Source organism: Macaca nemestrina, chromosome 6 (assembly GCF_043159975.1).
Source record: "Macaca nemestrina isolate mMacNem1 chromosome 6, mMacNem.hap1, whole genome shotgun sequence".
Taxonomy (NCBI): domain Eukaryota; kingdom Metazoa; phylum Chordata; class Mammalia; order Primates; family Cercopithecidae; genus Macaca; species Macaca nemestrina.
Genome location: NC_092130.1, coordinates 120,671,815 through 120,692,413, shown reverse-complemented (window position 1 = coordinate 120,692,413; position 20,599 = coordinate 120,671,815). Strand labels below are relative to the sequence as shown.

The following is a 20,599-nucleotide window of genomic DNA, read 5'->3' as shown; positions in this document are numbered from 1 at the left end:
GCTGGTGGTGCTGGTGTAGCAGGTAGTGCTGCTGTGGCAGGGAATGGAGCCACTGGTGTCAGGAGGCTTCCAGCACATCATCCTCTCTGTGTGGGCAACAAAAGCCACAGCAGCAGCTATCACCTCAGGGCTCCTGCTCAGGAGAGGTGTAAAATGGCAGACACTCTGCACAACCAAGAGGTACTTACTGTGAGCACTTGGGAAGTAGCCCTGGGGGATCATCTGACAGCAAAGGGAGACTGAGGCTCCCAGAACCAGAAAAATACTGTCCCATGACTCAGTAGTGGCCTTATTTTACCCAAAAACTGCTATGGCCTTGGAGCGTTTTTTTTAGTAATAAGAGTTATCATTTAGCCTTAACCATGCATCAAGCACTGCATGAGAGCTTCACATCATTTTATCATTTAATCTGCACAGCTCTGCCTCCATTTCCCCCCACTCATATGAGAGCAAATTAGCAGACTAAGTAACTTGCCCAAGGTCACGTAGCTAATACTGGGGAGCCAGGGCTCATCCCCAGATCTATCCATCCACTACAGAGCCGTTCTCTTAACCACGATGCTGCCAGCCTGGCAGAGGCTGCCCACATGCATGCACCTCCCTCACCTGCCTTGAAACAGCCATGCCTCAGGGTGGTGCTGCTTATGAAACAGAATATGAAGGTAACTCATTGTGATTCCTTCTCATCTCCCAACAGTACCCAGCAGAACACCCAAGTAATAAGTAATATTTATTTAAAACCAGTGGGAACTTGTCAACTATATACACAGTCATAGGTCTTACTATTTATCATTAGAAATAATATAAATGAAAATCAAATTGGTAGCCCTCAGGTTCTTACGATAAGTCAAAAGCAGGTAGCACTTACCTGAAGGATGTTATTGGCTGTTACCACCGGAGCGTCATCATTTACAGATTCAACAGTCACAAAAAGAGTTTGGGGAAGACTGTTTTCCAAGCTCTGAGCTATTTGCAAAGATGGTGAATTGTCATGAAGCTTCTCGCTGTCATCATGAACATAGTAAATCAATTCATTTTCCACCTGTAACAAACCACAAAATCACCAGTTTGCTGAAATGTGACTTAAAAATACGAACAAATGGCAATAAAAGAAATCCCAATTTTTAAAGTCTCTCTAAAACACAAAAGCACATCCTCATCCTGTGAAGTTTCAGTCTGATAATCAGAGTGCAAACTGTGATGGATGGTATAGTTTTTCTGAAATGATACTGCATCCTAGAAATAAGATTAAGGAGGAACAGCTTTTCCAGCACTGGCTCCACTTGGTCAGTGTGGTTTTGCCTTTATCATGGTGGAGTCCACCCCAGCTGTGGACCGCAAATAACCCTGTACAAAGAGGAATGGAGATTGCCTCTATCCACCTAGATTCATAGGCTGCCCAGAGGCGATCTTGGCATCAAGGAAGGGAGCACTGAGGCACATTGCACCATCAGCTTCAGAGGATGGCAGCCACTGATTTGTCCCATGGGTTTTTTTCTGGGGAACCAATCTGCCCTTTTGAAGAAAAGACAAAGGTAGAAAGGATGGTGGTGGACTATCTGGCAAATGGTTGTCAGAAGGGGAAATACATCCTAGAACCAAATGGTCATCACTTCAGCAGGGTTTTTTGAAGAATCAAATATTCAATGGGATATGAATGACAAGAGCCTACAGTGGATGGAAACTCTGTGACTGTAAGAATTGTGGAGAGGTCTTCAGTGAACAGTTTTGCCTTAAGACACACGTGAGAGCTCAGAATGAAGGGAACACTTCTCAGGGTAATTGTTATGGAAAAGATGTCCTCAGTGTGCACAAGGAAGCTTCTATTGGACAGGAACTTTCCAAATTAAATACGTGTGGAAAAATCTTTGCTCTAACTGCAGGCTTTACTGTACATCTTGAAATTCTCAATGCAAGACAATCCTACAAATGCAAGGAATGTGGAAAAGGCTTTAAGTATTTTGTGAGCCTTGATAATCACACGGAAATCCACACTGGTGAGAAACTGTGAATTTCAGGATGTGGGAGAGCCATCACAGCTTCCTCACACCTAAAGCAGTGTGTAACAGTTCATACAGGAAAGAAATCCAAAAAGACTAAGAAATGTGGGAAATCCTTCACTAATTTTTCTCAACTTTATACACATGTGAAAACTCATAAAGGAAAGAAGTCCTTTGAACGTAAAGAATGTGGAAGATCCTTTAGAAATTCCTCATGCCTTAATAATCACATTCAAATTCACACTGGAATAAAACCAACAAGTGTACATACTGTGGGAAAGCCTTCACTAGATCAAATCAACTTTATTGAACCTGTAAGAACCCACACTGGAATAAAACCCTATGAATGTAAGGAATGTGGCCAAGCCTTCGCTCGGTACTCGGGCCTTTCTACACACATATGAAGTCACAGTAGAAAGAAGTCCTATCAGTATAAGGAATGTGGGAAAGCCTTCACTATGCCCACAAGCCTTATTCAACATACAAGAATTCACACAGGAGAGAAGCCTTATGAATGTGTTGAATGTGGGAAGACCTTCATTACTTCTTCCCGTCACAGTAAACATTTTAAAATCCATAGTGGAGAAAAGCCCTTTGTATGCAAGATATGTGGCAAAGCATTTCTGTATTCCTTACGCCTTAATGTTCACCTGTGAACTCATAATGGAAAGAAATCCTTCGTATGTAAAGAATGTGGGAAAGCATTTGCTGTTTCCTTACACCTAAGTAGACATGAAAGAATTCACACTGCAGAGAAACCCTATGAATGTAAGGGTATGAGTGTTATCATTTAGCCCATCGGTTGCCATCTTTAATTACTGGCAATAACACCAAAGATTATCAGATTTGTCCTAAATGCCTTGAGGTTTAACGGCTCATGGATTGGCCTTAGATGCCATCCTGAGGGTCTGAAATTAAACCTACAGGTTCTGAATACAACTCCTTCATGGTTGCCTGAGTCTGGGCATCTGTGAAGAAGGGTCATGGATGGTAAGGTCAGTACTGCAGGCTGCCTCACCTTGGTGATTAGATTCCTAAGATCATAGCATTAACAAGTTCTGTATGACATAAATCACGCAGACTGGTCCCAGCCCCTGTTGGTTAGTAGCTGCCAGTGTGGCACATTCATGTCAAAATTTACCAGGAGCCAAGATGATGTAAGCCCCAGAGGTGGATTGTTAAAAGATGCTCCTCCAAAGGTCTTTTCTGTTCCCTCGGATCCTGCAGAGCATGGCAGGAATGAAACCATCCATAACTGCCAGTAAACTTTCACAGCCGATTATTTCTGTGTCCCCTTCTTGTAAAATCTAAGAACTGTGACGGCCTTGCTTGTTCTGCCTTGTATGTCTATTTTAGGTGGCACAGTCTCAGTGGCAGTGTGTCTTCTAGTATAATCCAGTCTCTCTCCTCATTTCTGTTAAGATGGCTGATATAGTCTATGAATCTCATTCATGATCTCTTTATCAGATCATTGTTCAGCCACACTTTCAGGATTCTCTTCAGCACAAGTCTTCTAATTTTTGCAGTATGGAGAGGCTGAGAATTTTCCAAATCTCCAAGCTCTGATTCCGTTTTCCTCAACAATTTCTTCTGCAATTCAAGTCTCCTCTTTTGCATTTTCCTGTAAGCAGTCAGGAAGAATGAAATTTCCTGTGTACTTTAACACTTTAATTACAGGTCTTAGTGATACATACCTAATTTTATCTCTGTCAAGCTCTACCTTCCACAAAATGCTAGAATACTGTTCTGCCAAGTTCTTCACCACTTCATATCAAGGGTTGTCTTTTCTTCATTTCCCAATAGCATGTTCCTCATTCCCCAATGACACCTCACCAGAATCACCCTTAACAAACTTATTTCTAGCTTGCACATCAGAATTTTTCCAGCCTCTACTCATTTGTCAGTTTCAAAGCTGCTTCACATTTTTAGCTTTTTGTTTCTTTGTTTTTAATTACAATACCTCACTTCTCAGTACCAAAATCTGCCTTAATGAGCTCAGGCCACCATAACAAAATACCACAGACCAAATGGCTTACAAATTCATTTAATTTTAAATAAATGAGGTTAAAAACAGAAATTTATATGCTCATATTTCTGGAGGCTGGAAGTCTGAGATCAGAGTGCCAGCATGGTCAGCTTCCGGTGAGAGCTCTCTTCCCGGTATGTAAATGCCCACTTCCTCATGTCTTTACATGATGGAGACCAACAAATAGGTTGGTCAGTCTGTCTCTCTCTCTTTCTCTCTCTCCTCTCTCTCTCCTCTTTCCTCTCTCCTCTCTCTGTCTCCTCCCTGCCATCTCTCAACATAAATTCATGATACTTCCTAAAGATCCTATTTTTACATACAGTCACACTGGGATTTGGAACTTCAACATACGAATTTTGGGAGTTATTGTTCAGTCCAAAGTACTTAATATTATTCTTTTCCCTTTTAACATAGGCAATCACATAATCTGTAAATAATGGCTCTTATTTTTCCACTTTAGTTGTTAGGTTTTGTCTCTCTATATATATTTTTTCTTGCTTTACTGGACTGATTTCAAGGTCCAGCACAACACCAACTAAAAGTAGTAATACCAGCATAACTGTCTGCAATTCTGCTGAGATATGTGCTCCATTTTATTGGCTTGGCTGTAGGTTTTTATTTTTTTTATTTTTTGAAGAGGCTATCTCCAAAGGAAAGATTTCTTTTTATAGCCAGTTTTTACATGATGAATGATTTCTCAATATTTCATAATTTGTGAGGCTGAATTCCTCTTGAATTTATTGAACGTTTCCTGTGCATCCTCAAAAAAAGAAAAAGATTAAGGAGGAACAAAGCGATTGAGCAATGTGGTGTAGCACAGAGAATGCTGGACTGATCATCAGAAGATGTGAGGTAAAAGTGCTACTTCTAACATGAAAGTGTGTTGTGAGTAACTAATTTTTGAGGTTGCTAATTGCTTTGTTTGACAATTCAAACTGTTAAATTTCAGCTCTGAAACTTCTATTCATCCATTGGTTGGATTTCTCCTTTAGAGACATATGGACCAGAGCAACTATTAAGTTTGCCCAAATTTCTCTTTTCTAAACTAAATATGCATTGCTCCTTTAACTGTTCTTTGTATGTGAGGTTATACTTCCTTCTGAGGTTATACTCCTATAATCCTGCTCCTTCTCCTTCAGAATACAATAGGTTTTTGTGTAACTAATAAAGGATGCTATGCATAACTAGCTAACATACACCCGCTGTGGACAGACTGTCATGAATTACACCGAAATCAAGTTACTCTAACAACACAGATTTCCCTCTCTATAATAATCCAAATGCAAACATTTACTTTTACTTCTGTTATTTTTTTTTTTTTTTTTTTTTTTTTGAGATGGGGTCTTACTCTGTCACCCAGGCTGGAGTGCAGTGGCATGATCTCAGGTCACTGCAACCTTCACCTCCTGGGCTCAAGCGCTCCTCTCACCTCAGCCTCCCAAGCAGTTGGGAAGACAGGCACGCACTACCATGCCCAGGGAATTTTTTGTATTTTTGGTAAAGAGGAGGTTTCACCACATTGCCCAGACTGGTCAGATTTCATCCTTTTAATGTTTGCTCTGAAATCATCCTCCAGAGAATTAGTTATTCCTCTTGGATTTGTCATAACCACAACTTTGATCAAAATGCCTTTCATGTCTTTAAAACTCGGATGGAAATATTGAAGAGCACAGAATCAAAATCAGAGACCAAGAGGATTATAAAACTAAAAGGGAACTTAGCTGCAGTGAGTCTGTGACCCAAACATACAGCAGAGAACTTCCAAACCCCAAGAGTAGCAGAACTTCTGAAAAAGTATGTGGGATTGTGTTTATTTTGATAAAATACAGCCAAAATTTTTAACAGTTCAACTTCGCCCATTCCTGTGGCGTACTTCCTCTGAGCAAAGTCTTTTGATCTTTCAGAGGTGTTTCGGACACGAGTTGAAAAGTTCATGAAGTGTCTCAAGAGAAAGTTGTGTCCACTCATACACAGGTGCTATGAGAATTTCTTTGGAGTTCTGTGGGCAGAGGAATTCCAGATCATGGCCTGTGAGTGTGCTCCTGGAACATGCTGTCTTAAGCTATTCGAAAACAAACATGGAAGATGGCTCTGAGCAGAAGGTAGGAGAAGTTTTAATGCACTATAGGAATGTAACCTTTGAATACCAGTCATGTTCAGAGTATTTCTCCTGGAAAAATACATCATTTCCTTAATGGAGTGGCACTTCCCAAAATGACATGCCATTTAATAATATTAATCTGAAGGCAAAGAGAGGGTATGTTGGGGATTTGTCTTTCCCTAGACTTCTAAAACCAGAACAATATCCGCTGGCCTGAAATTAAAGGATAAAACAAACTAATGGAAAATCTTGACAGATTTAAAAGTATTTGGTCCCCTGTCACCAACTCTGTTCGGGGACATACTTGATGCTCCTCTGCTCACATCTTCTCATCCCCCAGTGCTCTCCTCTCACTCCTTACTCCGGGTCAAAGGTGAAGCCTCGGGCCCTCCCACACCTGATCTGCTGGCTCATCTGCTGTGCTCCCCACAATGCCTGCAGCGCCAGCCACACTGGGTGACTTGCTGCTCCCTGGACACACCAGGTGTGCTCCTCACGCAAAGCTGTTGCTCTGGCTCTTGTTCTGCCTGAATGTTTTTCGCATATACACTTAGCTTACCTATCCATCACCTCCTCCGGGGTCTGCTCAGACGCTGCTTTCTCAACGGTGCCTTCCTTCACCACTCTATTAGAAACTGAATGTCAATACACACACACACTTCAGTAAAGGTGCCAGCACTTCCTGGCTCCCTTTCCTGCTTTATTTTTCTCCATAGCATAAATCATTCAACATACCATTTATTTCATGTATTTATTTTATGTATTGTTTCTTCCTGCCTCTCTCTTTCCCTCATCAGGAAAAATGCTCCCTGTGGGCTGGGATTATCACCTGGTTAGTTCACCAATTTATCCCCAGTACCTAGAACTGGCATCCCTGACACAAAACAGATATTCAAAAACTATTTGCTGAATGAATGAAGGGCAAGAATGGCCAGGGAATCTCCCTCTCCCAGTCACTAAAAGCTGCAGCCACTAGTTTTTAGAGGTTAGAGTCACTGTAAGTGAAATGACTGTGTCTCAAAACAGGAGTCATCTAGGGAGAGACAATGTGAAGGGGTCACCTCAAAAGCAGGGGCCCGTGACTTTGACTCTTCTCTGTGAACAAGGCTACATGATAACATAAACAGCATGTTGTCACAGCAGATGCATAGGGAACACCTGCATCTCGACACATACATTTCAACCAGTCATTCTTAAATACATGCCTCTTACGAAGCACAATTAATCATTGAATTGACCAGGATTGGACCAAAATTTAGTGCTCAGAAGATAGGACTACAATTTACAAACTACTTTTAGAGAAGTATTCCATTCAACTCACAGCAGAGCAGGTTTGAAATGGTCTTAGATGGGTTTGTCCAGCCTTTGAGGGAGAAGCCATGACTGAAAGACACCTGCACAAGGTCACTAAAGCATCACCTTCCCTGGGACCCCACCTGCATGAGGTCACTAAAGTGTCACCCTCCCTAGGACCCCCACTGAGAAGCACTGATGTCTAAGGTCTTTTCCAACCCTCAGTATTCTCTGCTTCTCCCCAGGGCTCCCCAAGTCTGGCCTCCTTGACGTGTAATTCAGGTTACATCTCCTGTGGTCAAAGGGGAGGACTCCTCCACAGACTAGCTCCAAGTGCACTCTGCCACTCCTCCACCTCCTGGACAACTCCCCACCCACCTAGAATGCCGTTGGCCATGCTGTTCCCTTTGCTTGCCCTGCTTTTCTTTGTTTCCTCCTCTGTTATCTCCCTGCTCTTTCACTCTCTCCTCAAAGTCTAGCTGAAACAGTATTTCCTCTGTGAAGGTTCCCCTATGCGCTTCAGTTAGCATCTTTATTCCCACCGCACCACTGTGAAAATGCAATGTGAGAGGCAAGAAAAGTGCACCTTATATTAAACCTGGTGCCCTTGATTGCTCAGCAGTATTTCTTGAGGGTGAGGAATACGTTTCACTGACCATGGTAACTGCACACAGTAACTCGAACAGGATGTTTAGTAAATTGATTCAAATCAATGGATGCGTTGAAATTCTTAGAAGCAAAATGAAGCATCAAACATGTGTTCTTAGCTGACTAGACAAAGACACTCTAAAATGGTAGGTGGTTGTTAATGTTTTCCAACTTGGAGAGTGTATATTCCTAGGGTCTTATAAAGGAAATGATGGGGACCTGCAAGTTACTTTTCAGCATTTAAAAAGAAAGTAATGGAAATCATTCTTTTATTCATGATAAGAAAGTACAGTCTGACAATAAGACCATTCTAACCCAAAGCAAAGAAACATGACAGCAGCCTGCAGTTGTCCTTGGTTATTTTATGCTGATTGGATGCCAAGTTGGCAATTGTGCCCAGATCCCTGATTGCAGGGACTGGACCATTTTAACTATCCAGAGCTTATGTTCATTATAGGGTGTGATATGGAAAATGTACCATGTAAGCATCTGTTGGTTGAGTGAGAAAATGAATGAATAAAAAAATCCACCAATGATTAAAGCATACTTGTGTTAAATACCTGGGCATTACCCCGACATTGCTGAGAGGGACAGTGACAACGTGGCACTCATCTAGAACTGGGCAACCAGGATAGTGCAGGAAACCCATGGCATAGAAGCAAAAGCTAGAAAGCTAGGGATGTTTAACCTCAAAAAGATAAAATTCAAGGAAATCTGATAACCTTTTCTTTCAAATACTTAAAAAGCTTTCATGAAAGGATGTGTATGATTTACTCTGTACCAGAATAGTATCATTCTAAGAGAATCATACTATGAATGAATCTAGGAGGTGAATGTTTTATTCTGTACCAGACGTACCTCTGGTACAGAATAAATCTGGGGCACTAGAGCCAGGACCTAGGAGAAAAAGTTTTTAAATGGCATATTTCAGCTCAGCCTAAATAACTATCTAAAAATTGGAGCGTGTTTACATTGGAAGGGCTCATCTCAGCAAATAGTAAGTTCCCCATCACTGAAGTTGTTTAAGCACTGGCTGAATGACCTCTCTATAGGGATACTGTGGAAGGGCTTCTAGCATCTGTTGGGAGGTCGACTAGACACCCTGCAAGGTCCCATCATTCCCATGAATCTAAATAATAAATAGCCATTTTTTCTCCTACCCAACATTCCCAATTACATAAACTGAGAGTTATTACCTGTTTCCCGATAAAGTTCATTAGCTTTCCTCTTGGAAAATTAGAACTTTTGACATCACTGTATTTTGGTGGTTCAAGCAGAACAAATTCACAGTCAAGTCCCTCAAAATATTTGCTTGGAATTTTGAGGTAGTCTTCTAGAAGTGCTCTGGAGCCACCTTCTTGAACTGTGAAATTCTGCACCTGCAGAAGAATCCACTTAGGCGTGATATCGACCAAGATTTCGACTCTGCTCACAACTTGGAAACCATTCATCACATTCAGGGAAAAACAGTCCTGTTCTTGGTTGGGGGTTGTCTGCACATAAAGGATATTGCCATCCTCCACATCCGGTTGTGTAAAAGTCAAAGGGGACTTTTCATCTGCACCCAAGCTGCCTTCTTCTGGTATAAATTTTTGGAGGTATCGACGCATTGGTGGAGTTTCGACTGTGAACACTGCCTCTGAAGGAATATTATCTTCATGCCCAGCCTTGAGTTCACACACACAATATCTAGACACACACACACACACACAAATACTAATAAATGTAAAAGTCAAGACTGTTGATAACCACATTGTCTTATATTAACGTCCACAATTGGCTTAAGTTGTACTTAGGGTTGATACACAGTTTAAACCTGAGTCTATTTTGGTGCCCATGCCAATATTTTTAATATCAGCCCTGGTCACAAAAAAAGTAATGGTCAGCAACACTTGAGCAGCTACTAATGTATCAACCAAGTGTCATTCACAGCAGCAAAAACCCCAGGACTCGAAGGTTGAGGTGAAAGAAGGTAGAAGAAGCAGCAGTTGGGTCAGTAAACTTGTAAGACCTTGAGAGGAAAGTTTTCATCCCCCATTTTAACTCGCTCAGCATTTTCAATACTTTTTTTTTAATTCAGCAAACTCCATCTCAAATCTGATTATAACTGATGTGTAGTCATTGGGCTGCATATGCCCCCTTGTGGTGAAACTTAAGTATAAGCTTTTGAAAAAGAACAAAAAAGCTAGTTCTTATTCGAAACTCACTATTCAAACTCTTATTCAAAACTCACTGTTTAACCCATTCTGATTTGAATTCATTTTTAATTAATTTTATTGGCTGCATCTAGCAAAAAAGTAAACTTGTTTGCAGTCCTGAGGGTAGATTCAGAATAGCCTGCATTTGTGGCCAGTTGTTATAAATCACAGCTTACACATCCCACATCCTATACAGCATTACCCAAAAGAAGTACACCCCTTCCTAACTCTGATCAGCACGGCTGTGCCTGCTGGAAGTTTCCAGTAGGAGCCCCGGGAAACCAGGTGACTTTTGGTCTCACCTCTGACATTCCACTGGTCTAGGCTAGTTTTAACCATCATTTTCAGGATACTAAACAAAGCCACATTCAGAACTAAAAAACTATATAATATAGTGTTTTCAGCTAACTTGGGAATGTTTCTTACATTTGTTAAATTACTCCAAGTTTTTATACTGTGCTTCAGCACATCATAAATATAACTCAAATCAAATGAAGTATTGGCAGTGTTGCTATGAATAATGAATAAAAGATCTCTTAATTTACCATAATATATACCTCTCTTCCTTAGTCCAAGTTTTTACTGTACTAAACGTATACATGCACACGTATGCACACGTGAGCCCAGCTTTAAAATAAACCTGAGCATTGCTTACATTCCATTTCCAACTGTAGGAAAATTGATAGCATCAAAATCATGAAATCTTCCAAGTTTTCTTCTCAACGGCATCTATATTTTTAAAAATTCACTCTTAATACCAGGGGAGAAATCATCACAAAAATAGCCTTCAGAAGCAAACAGATTATTAGCGCCTGTGAGAATGAGAATTCTTGGTGTTATGGATAGGATAATTACCTACCTGGAGCCTTCCGGTATTCAGTTTTACTGCTTTTCTTTCTTCAACTACAAGAGTCTTGATGTGCAGAACCTGTGTGTGATGTGGGTGACCTTCCACACACTTGAACACAGACTCCCACTCCCACCTCTAAGCATGTGGCTTTAACTTTCACTGTCAGGTTGAATACATCAAAGTTGCCACTACCATCGTACCTATCAATCACATGTCATCAAGTCATCCTGAGAAAGTGAGTGGGAAACAGAATGATTGACCAGGATCCTGCCGTGCTTTGGGGCCTGCACAATGTAGAATTCAATCTTGTGGTCTGTTCTGACATCTTGGTTTGTGGTGATACTTAGGTTGGCCGCTGTGAGGCTGCCATCTTTTCTTCTCTGTATGAACAGCCCCGTGTTGTTGGCTATCTGGACATAAGGGTCTGACACACTGACCTCAGGAACAGACGATGTGTAGTGGACACCATCTGTCACAAACAGCACAAAGCGGGCCGAGTCTGCACCCTGATGCCCGAAAAGCACGTGCCCTTCCCACAGGTCCTCTTGCCTGAACTGGTAGAGTTTATGAGTGGGGTCGCTGGCTCACACCAAATCCCCATTTGGGATGCCCCGCCGGGTGTACAGCAACTGCCCATCATCAAAATCTAAGTCAGGGTCATGGCAACAGAGATCTGCCAGGGTCAATAAGTGCTGGTCATTCCGCACAACATGAAAGACTTTATCTCTCATGCATACTAGTTTCTCATCATTCTTTAACCAAATAGAAACGGTGACTTTTATTTCCGTAGATGAATGCTCTGAGTCAAGATCCCTGACTGTTCCCCTGGTCCTTTGGTGGAGGCCACAACAAAGAACTACTCATCACCTTCAGTTTCAGAGTCATCTTGAACATACATCAGCTGTTCACTCACTTTGTCTTGATTTGTGAACATAGTGATATTGTTATTTATTTCCAGAGAATCAGACAAGCTAAGCAGTTTCAGCTTCGCATGTTGAGGGCCTTTGGAGATTTTATATTGGAAGATCTGATTGCCCAAAATTTGAACAAACAGTTCTGATTTTTAAATTAATTTCCCTTCTCCTTCTTTTAAAAATAATCTGTTAAAATAATGTATGTCTTATCTGCTTTAAAGCTGATTCTGAAAGTATAATCTTTTGATTCTATCTATTTTGCAACAACCAAAAACCTAAAAGTATCCTGTGAGTCTTCCCTTGGCTTTTCCTGAGGTTCGCAACTTATCTTAAAGTCTGTAATATTTTTTTGGCTGAAGATTGAGTTTGTTTTTAGAACGTTATTGCCAAGTAGCAATTTTCCTTTCTTAGATGGGATCAGTAACTTAAAAAGTAGTTCCCTCTCAGCTACTTCCACACCCTCTCTTGCAGCCTGCAAATGATCCGAATTCAGTATGTGCTTGTTTAGTTGACTGATCTCTAGAGGAACATTTTTCAGAAGGATAAACTTTAGCCATTGTGCTGTAACTGGAAATATCAGCTTTTCACCAACTTTTCCTTCTATGTTAACTTTAAATTTAAAGTGATACGTAACATTTTCTAGCTGCAATTCTTTGAATGTACTACAGTACCGGACCTGACTCTGATCAACAGAACGCTGAGAAAAGGAACTAACTTGTCTCAATTTCCCACTTGACTCTCGCCACTGGATCTGGCCATACTGAGTGATGTCAGAGCAGGTCTCCATCTCATGCCATTCACCATTAACCTCCACTGACAAGTTACTCCGTGTAATCAGAGGAGTGCCACCCTGTTCTATGACCACACCAATTCTATTGGCCACTGCAAAGTCCCAAGGAACAGCCATGGTTCGCAACACTGCTCTATTACTAACCAGCTCTTCATCACTTGCTCTCAGAACAATCTGAGAGTTTTGATGACCCCTGTGCACATAGAAAATGTTGCCATCTCTTAAATCTTCATGTGTAAAATGATTAATGGCTTTCCCGGGATCATTTGCATTTTCTAAAAACCCAGCATCTGAATTGAAGTTGCCAAGAACTGAAATACTAAGACTCAAAGAATCTGTGTCAGAGTCTGACATGTCTGTCATACTTAGGGTCAGTTGTTTCTTAGAGTTCTCAAATAGAAGAAGCAAGTTTCCTTCTGGTACCTTAAGGTACAGGGGATCGTTGACTGGAATGACAATAATGTTAAACATATGTGTTTTCTAAAAACCCAGCATCTGAATTGAAGTTGCCAAGAACTGAAATACTAAGACTCAAAGAATCTGTGTCAGAGTCTGACATGTCTGTCATACTTAGGGTCAGTTGTTTCTTAGAGTTCTCAAATAGAAGAAGCAAGTTTCCTTCTGGTACCTTAAGGTACAGGGGATCGTTGACTGGAATGACAATAATGTTAAACATATGTGGAACACGTTCTTGCAGATATAATGGCATTTCTTTCTTGCTATTGGAAGAAACCAAAAATGTAAAATAACCTATAGGTTCTTCTGAACCTTTGTGGACATACCAAACTTTTCCTTGCCATAAGTCTAACATGGTAAAAAGCCATCTCCATTTCTTGCTCAGGTGGCACATCTAATGGAAGGAACCCATGTATAGGCCTTTCCTGTATTTTAAATAGTATTTGAGAATGATGGATACTCAAATCCTTAAATTTCACATCCAGCTTCATGTGCCTTTGTTCCAGTAAGGTCCACCTTCTTGGACCCCCAAGTTACTCAAAACCAAGAAATCGCTGCTCTCATCTTGAAGAAAAGGCTTGATGACCTCACGGACGACAGTGGAAAGGAAAACTTCTGACTGAAGCAGATTTTCTATCGCTGTTATGGAAGGATTTGTGTTGTCAACACTCTCAGTTTTACACCAGCAGAAATACCTTTGAAAACAAGGGCATCCCTTAATGCTTTCTTTTCTGAATCGGCTTCCAAGCTTCTTAAGCACCCTTTGAAAGAGGTTCCTCGAGCAAATTTCCCAGGCACAGAGGCGAGTTCTAACCTCTTTACTTCTTCCCACATTTGGTTATCAAGACCTCCCACAAAAAGGGCTCCTTCAGATACAAATGGTTTGCTTTGCAAAGGCAGTGACTTCCTTACCTTTTTTTCATCTACTGTTAGGTCCAGATACTCCCCTGTGAATTTGAATTGAATAACATGCCTCTTGTTGTCACTGACAAAACTAAAAGAAGAAAGCTGAGTTTTACTTTAAGCCTTTCTACATAAGGCTTCAATAGACGTTCATCTATTTCCAAAGCAAGAAAATCTCCTTCCTTACCCAACTGAAATGAAAGCAAGGCTTGCTGAGTTACAGTTTGCAAAGTAAATTCCAATAGCCCTTGTCTTTGCACTCTCCATTCTGGAAAAGTAACAGAGAATCTGGAGCTAAAGAAATTGATGGCTTCATCCTCCCCTGCAAAAAAACTCATCATTGCATCCTAGTGACACCTCATAAACCTTCTTAAAACCAGGGTAAGATCTAAGGGATGTAAGGATCTCCCTCTGGTTAAATACCACATCTTTCATACATCCTCGAAAATTGGGGAGCTTTCCATCCAGATAAGGTACATCGAGTGCCCTGTGGCCTCCTACATAGATTCCATGTTGAAAACTCAAATTACGCATCCCACCAGCTGCCATTTGGCCAGTTGTCTCGTATGTTTGTCAATAACAAAGGAAATATTATGCTTAACATAGCGCAGTTCCACGAGATGCCAAATAAAGTCATCCATATGAAATCTCTGCTCAGAAAGGAGCATTTGTTCACTTGTACCCAAATTTACTCTCACCTGAAAAAGAAAGAATCATAATTAATCAATCCCATCTCACTTTTCATTTCATACTGTTTTATTGAGAAAATGGGGCCTTTCACAAAAGAAAAAGAAGAGAGAAATTTGGGCATGAAAACTCTTCCCATGCTTATAGATTACATACTAAACTCAGAAAATTTTAAAGTTGAAATATTTAAGACATGCTAGTAAAACTGGAGAAGATCCCAACCTATACAAATGGCCCATCATTTTATTCTAGTGAAATAACAGCAATCAATATATGTAGCTATTTTGTTCTCTTTCTCTCTCACTGCTTTTCTTTCCAGTAATTCTATGCTTATATGTATTTTAAAGATTTAAAATCATACCCGTAAGGTTCCTGATTTAAGTTATATTATACAATAGTCATTTGTCCGAGCCGCAAGAAAAAGTAAACCCTGTGGTTTGCTGGTATGAAATTTTAATTGAAGAGATAGCTCAGAGGAAAGTTCTATGATGTTGAACTCCACATAGCTTTCACCATAAAAAGATGCTAAGGGGAAAATAACAAAAGAAGTGTGTTAGTAAATGTATTAGGCAATGACTATTCCACTTTATATTATTATCTCTTTTCAGGGACTGATCCTGGTGAAGAAAGTTGCCTTTCCCAAGGCCATATCTGCTTCCTGGGGTGACCCAGAGATCTGACATGGGTTATAAAAAGCTCAGTGTTCTCTCACCCCAACTCTGGAAAGCTCTGAACAGTCATTCCCTCTTCACAACTCTCAAGAGAGGTAGCTGAGGCTTAAACTGAGATGAAATTGCAATTCAACTCCTCCATCTACCCCAGAATGCTGCTTTCCCTTCCACAGGAGTTGATCCTACAAGCTTTCTCTAATAAACCTCCTGCTTACTAAGTTCCATTTCAGATTCTGCCTCCCCAGAAGGCCAGCTTGTGACAACTGGTACTGGAAGTGGTCTGAAAAAGCAGATGCTAAGATAAGATTTGGAGCTGGACCACCACTACTCAAATGGTAATTACGACGCTGTCACTGGTGGTAGGTGAACCACAGAGAGCCCTGGCAATGACTGCAGACTTCACTGGTGGTGAGCTGTCTTGGTGTAAGAGCAGAAAGGAATACATTAGGCCTGGCTCTGAAATACTGAGGTATTAAAAACAAGGCAAATACAGAGTAAGTGTGAAGACAATGGAATTGGGTGCCTATTGCCAAGCTTGAATGAAGCTTTGGAAAAGATAAGGAAAAGCTGGGAAAGATTAGTTGACAATTACAAACTAAGTATGAAAGCCAGAAGACCTTCCTTTTAGCAAAGTCCTTCTCATCTCCTACAGCAGGAGGGCAAATAAGCTGAGACTCAGACCCAGGAATTAATCATCAGAGTAGTCAAGCTCCAAGCAAATTTTTGGGGAATCTAGCCTGCAATATCTACTCCCCGCTTTGCTCCTCTGTGCATGTCTTTATCCTAGAACCTATCAAGTTGCATTGAAATTTCTTATTTATGCATCTATCTCCTGCACTATTCTGTAAGTTTTCTAAGATCAGGGACCATACCTTTTATATCTCATCTCTTCAGTACCTAGCACAGTGCCTGGCACACAGGTAGTGTCATAGTTTCTGTCGGTGTCCCATTTCGATCCCTTTTAACAGGCTGGTGCACCCATCCTTCAGTTGCTGAACTGCCTTATCCAAAAACTCCAGTGAAATCACATCCCCTACCCTGGAGAGCAATCCACAGCCAAAGATTGATTGGAACTGAGCTATAAAATATGTAGAACTCTGCATTGCCATTCATATTCCAGATTCCCTTCTGGGATCAGGCTGAGATTACATCAGCTGAAACCACATCTTCGCTTGGCATCTTCTCCTGCCTTATCCTGCTTCCCTCACTTCCTTACATTCTCTACTGGGAAAAAATCATTCAGTGATTCACTAGCACCACAATCCCTCACTCAGGCTTTCTCACTAAGGAAACTGACCTAAAACAGGCAAGCAGTAAACAAGCATTTATTGAACCAAACTATACTGACCTAGTAGACCCCTTACTCTATAGTTGAGTAAACTCAGACTTAGAAAAGCTTAGGGACTTGCATAAAGTCATCAGTTGGTTAGAAACAGAGCTAGGACACAAACCAAGCTTTCCCCACTATCAATCCAGTGTTTTTATGAAGACAGGAAGTTAATACAGAGATGAATATGATCCCTACAGACTCTCCCAAATATGCATAAGCACCCTTTTCTCTCATTAAAATATGCATTAATAATTAAACGTAATAGAACTAGAATGTAGAGCTAGGTCATTAAAGTTGACAGATGGCAGTTACATACCCACTGGCTAGCTGAGTTTATCCTCCAGGCCTCCCCATTACTGAATGCCCCCACCTCAATTTCTGACAGACTCAGAGGCTGTATTGTTAAGTTTTCAAAACCAGGAAATATTTTCTAAATTATAAAAGCTACCGCTGAGAATGACTAAGTAACATTAATAAACAATATCCATATATTTTCCCACGTTTCACCTCCCTGGCACTAAATCAATCCTAGTCCCAGCTGGTGGCCAGAAATTTCCATTGCCTCTGGAGAAAAGCAAGGAACTAGGTTAAAACCTGGTTTGACAGCCTGAAGCCAGTTCATGTCCTCACATACCTCTAAGTAGATCCTATCTTTTGCAGCCCCTAATAAGTGTCTCAAAATAATAATAAAGAGCAAATAGAAACATGAGTGAAATTGGCCCCTGGAAAAAGAAACGTGATCCCTACCTTCAGCGAAGAAAAAGTGTGATTTCAGCATTAGCGAAACAAAGTTGAGCAATAATCAGATAACCTCCTGGTTTTGCGTGCTTAAAGAAATGATGAAATGGCTGAGAGGGAGCCAGAGTCTTCCACTGGTAAAATATATAAAACATGTAGTTTGCTCTGCAATTTCTCCCAGGAGGATGATTATTTTATTCATTATATCCTCCTTAGAAGTGATTCCCATTCCTTCTTCCAAACTACATCTCTCTGGTTTTTTGTTTTATTTTGGTTTTGTGCTTTTGTTGTTTGGCTTACTATTTATAGAGTGCCTACTATGTGCCAGGTATTGCCAGGAGTTGAAGATGCAGAATCAATAAAACAAAGAGGCCTGTAGCCTACCAGAGAAGAAAGCCACTTGGGAAGAAGAGTGTGCACCCAAGTGATATTAGAAAGTTGGTCCATCAGAAGTACCTCCGGGGTCACCTGCGATATGAGGGAGGGAGCAATCCAACTATAAAGTGTCTCCCTCTATCCCTAATCCATAAAGTGAGATTAGTGACTTCACTTGGAAAGGGGCAGATTGAAGTGGCTGATCCTATGCATGGGTTATTCTGTCCACAAGTGATACCAAGCATCTTATTTAGTACTGAGGATTCAATGGTGAGCATGAGAGACTGCTAATCAAGTTATTACAGTTGCTTATTAATTGAGAAACACACAACAAAAGCACAGGGGCCTAATCAAGGGAGGTGTGGAGTCAGGGGATTTCAGGCAATGGCTTTTGGAAAGACCTGAGTGATGGAGCAGACAGGAAGACAGGAGAGAAGGGAGAGAGGTGAACACAAGCACCTGAAGGTCCAGTCTGGCTGAGGGCAATGTGAGGCGAGGACAGCCAGGGTGGAGGTTGAGAGACGTGAGGGGTCACGGGGCAAACGTCAGAGAACAAACCCCACCTTGTCCTTCTGAAAGGCCTTCTCTGGCCACTCTGTTTAAAGTGCCCTCACACACATACATGCAAATGCAAACAGGTCAGTGACTGGCTACTCCTTTCAAGGCCCTTATCGTAATCTCTAATTACCTTCTGTATTTGCTTTCTTGGTTATTATCCAGCCCCAAGACCACACCACCCCAAATAAAATGTAAGATTCTGAGGCCAGAAGCTTTTGTTAGTCTTGATCACTGCCTAATTCTCAGTGCCTAGAACAAGTGCCTGGCAAACAGTACTCACTAAATAAATGATGGTCTTGGAAAGCAAGTTAAAAAAGTCAGACTACATCTGCAAAGAGGGCTAGATAGGGAACAAATAGGGAAATGCATGATCAGATTGCAGTTTAGGAGATGATTGGCTGAAACGCAGACTCTCAGCAAGTAGCTGGGTCTAGGGAAAGGGAGGAGAAAGGGTGGGTTCAAGAAATATTTAGATAGGACTGTCAGGGTAGGGAGAAGGGAGAGGACAAAGGGACAATTCAGATTGATTTCTAGGTTTTGGGCTTAGTATCCACTTACTAAGTGGAGACAGGGAACCTGGGAGGAGAAGCTTTGGTTTCATTCTGTATTGTTTTGTTGATGCATGTGTGACAAGAAATTCTCAATGAACTTCTGGGGAGCAAGTGAATGACTCACCAACTGGATCCCCATGGACAGGGAGGGCCTTATGAACATGTTAAGGAGGTTGAACCTTATTCTGAAAACAATAGGCAAGCATTAAATTATTTTCAGTTGAAGAGAGACAGATCAGTTTGGGGTTTTAGAAAGATCAATCAGTCTCATAGCTATGCGAGTTCAAAACTAGCGTAGGATGGAAACTGATTAGAAAGTATTTCAAAAAAGATTTTAGATCTCCTTTTACGGAAAATTAGAATTACCTTTTCATATTGTATTTTCACTAATTTTATAATTGTGCCTCTTTATGTACTGCTATTCTTCCAAATATATTCTGCAGATATCATAATTATAACTTATTTTCAAAATTAAAATTAAAAAAAAACTTCTGTGATAAATTATTTGCATTACACAAAGTCCTAAGATGAGGTCTTAAGAGGAGGTCTTGCATTAATAAAGCAACTCTTACTTATGTTGTGTCATCTGAGATTAGTGACTTCACTTGGAAACAAACACCACACTTTGCGTTACAAATTTATCCTTAAGAATCTCAGCAGGACGTGATGGCTCATGCCTGTAATACCAGCACTTTGGGAGGCCAAGGCAGGCAGATCACCTGAGGTCAGGAGTTCAAGACCAGCCTGGCCAACATGGTGAAACCCCATCTCTACCAAAAATATAAAAAATTAGCAGGGCATGGTGGTGTCCTGGCTGCTGCTTGGGACCATGCACAGGGCTGTCCTCTGGACTCTGGAGGCTGCACTCTGCGGTCTGAGGTTAATAAATGGAAATTACCACAATTTTTATACTGCTATTTATAAAGACATCACTTATAAGGAACTTTAAAAACCTATTGAATTCTAAAAATATTACATTAATTGATGTTAGAGAGACATGGGAAATTCTGGACTATGGAAAAATCCCGAGGTCTATCAATATACCATTGGATGAGGTAGGTGAACCCAAGAGATGAACCCAAGAGACTTCAAAGAGAAGTACAGATGAACCCAAGAGACTTCAAAGAGAAGTACAATGAAGTAAAGCCATCCAAATCTGACAATTTGGTGTTTTCTTGTTTAGCTGGAGTGAGAAGCAAGAAGGCTCTGGACACTGCAATATCACAGGGTTTCACAGTGCTCAACACTATGCTGACGATGGAAAGAATGGGTAACCTATGAATTTTCAGAGAAGAGATAAGGAATTTGAATTTCTGGAATACAAGTTGCCTCTTTCCTTGCGTACATGCAGCTTAGGATAGTGGAATGAGCAAAATAATAAAAATCTAGTACTGGCACCACTGATTATGGTAAGGGGAATTTTGTATAAGTCAGTTAGTTGTTGAATCATTTTCTCATCTGTGAACTGAAAATGCCACTCTCCCCTGAGATAATGCATGTTACTCGCCAT

General features: G+C 40.9%; 1 protein-coding gene and 1 pseudogene across 6 annotated transcripts in view; one reads left to right on the top strand and one right to left on the bottom strand.

The window, feature by feature from the left end:
• The window catches only part of LOC105499377 (chondroitin sulfate proteoglycan 4-like), a 109,294-nt gene extending 89,147 nt beyond the window's left edge, over nt 1-20,147 (bottom strand). For 4 of the 6 annotated variants that reach the window (XR_011625027.1, XR_011625026.1, XM_071098925.1 and 1 more), the window contains exons 1-2: nt 9,265-20,147; nt 869-1,042 (exon numbers count right to left, since the gene is read on the bottom strand). Coding sequence is in view for 4 of the 6 variants with exons in the window: in XM_071098925.1 (XP_070955026.1) it covers nt 869-1,042; nt 9,265-9,822 (732 nt within the window). In the remaining 2 variants the exon portion in view is untranslated. Of the gene's footprint in view, nt 1-868; nt 1,043-3,141; nt 4,506-9,264 lie in introns of those variants that run through there. The other 2 variants (XM_071098927.1, XM_071098930.1) reach the window with 2 other exon arrangements.
• On the top strand, nt 1,556-3,040 carry LOC105499378 (zinc finger protein 561-like; annotated as a pseudogene).
• Nucleotides 20,148-20,599: the final 452 nt, after the last annotated feature.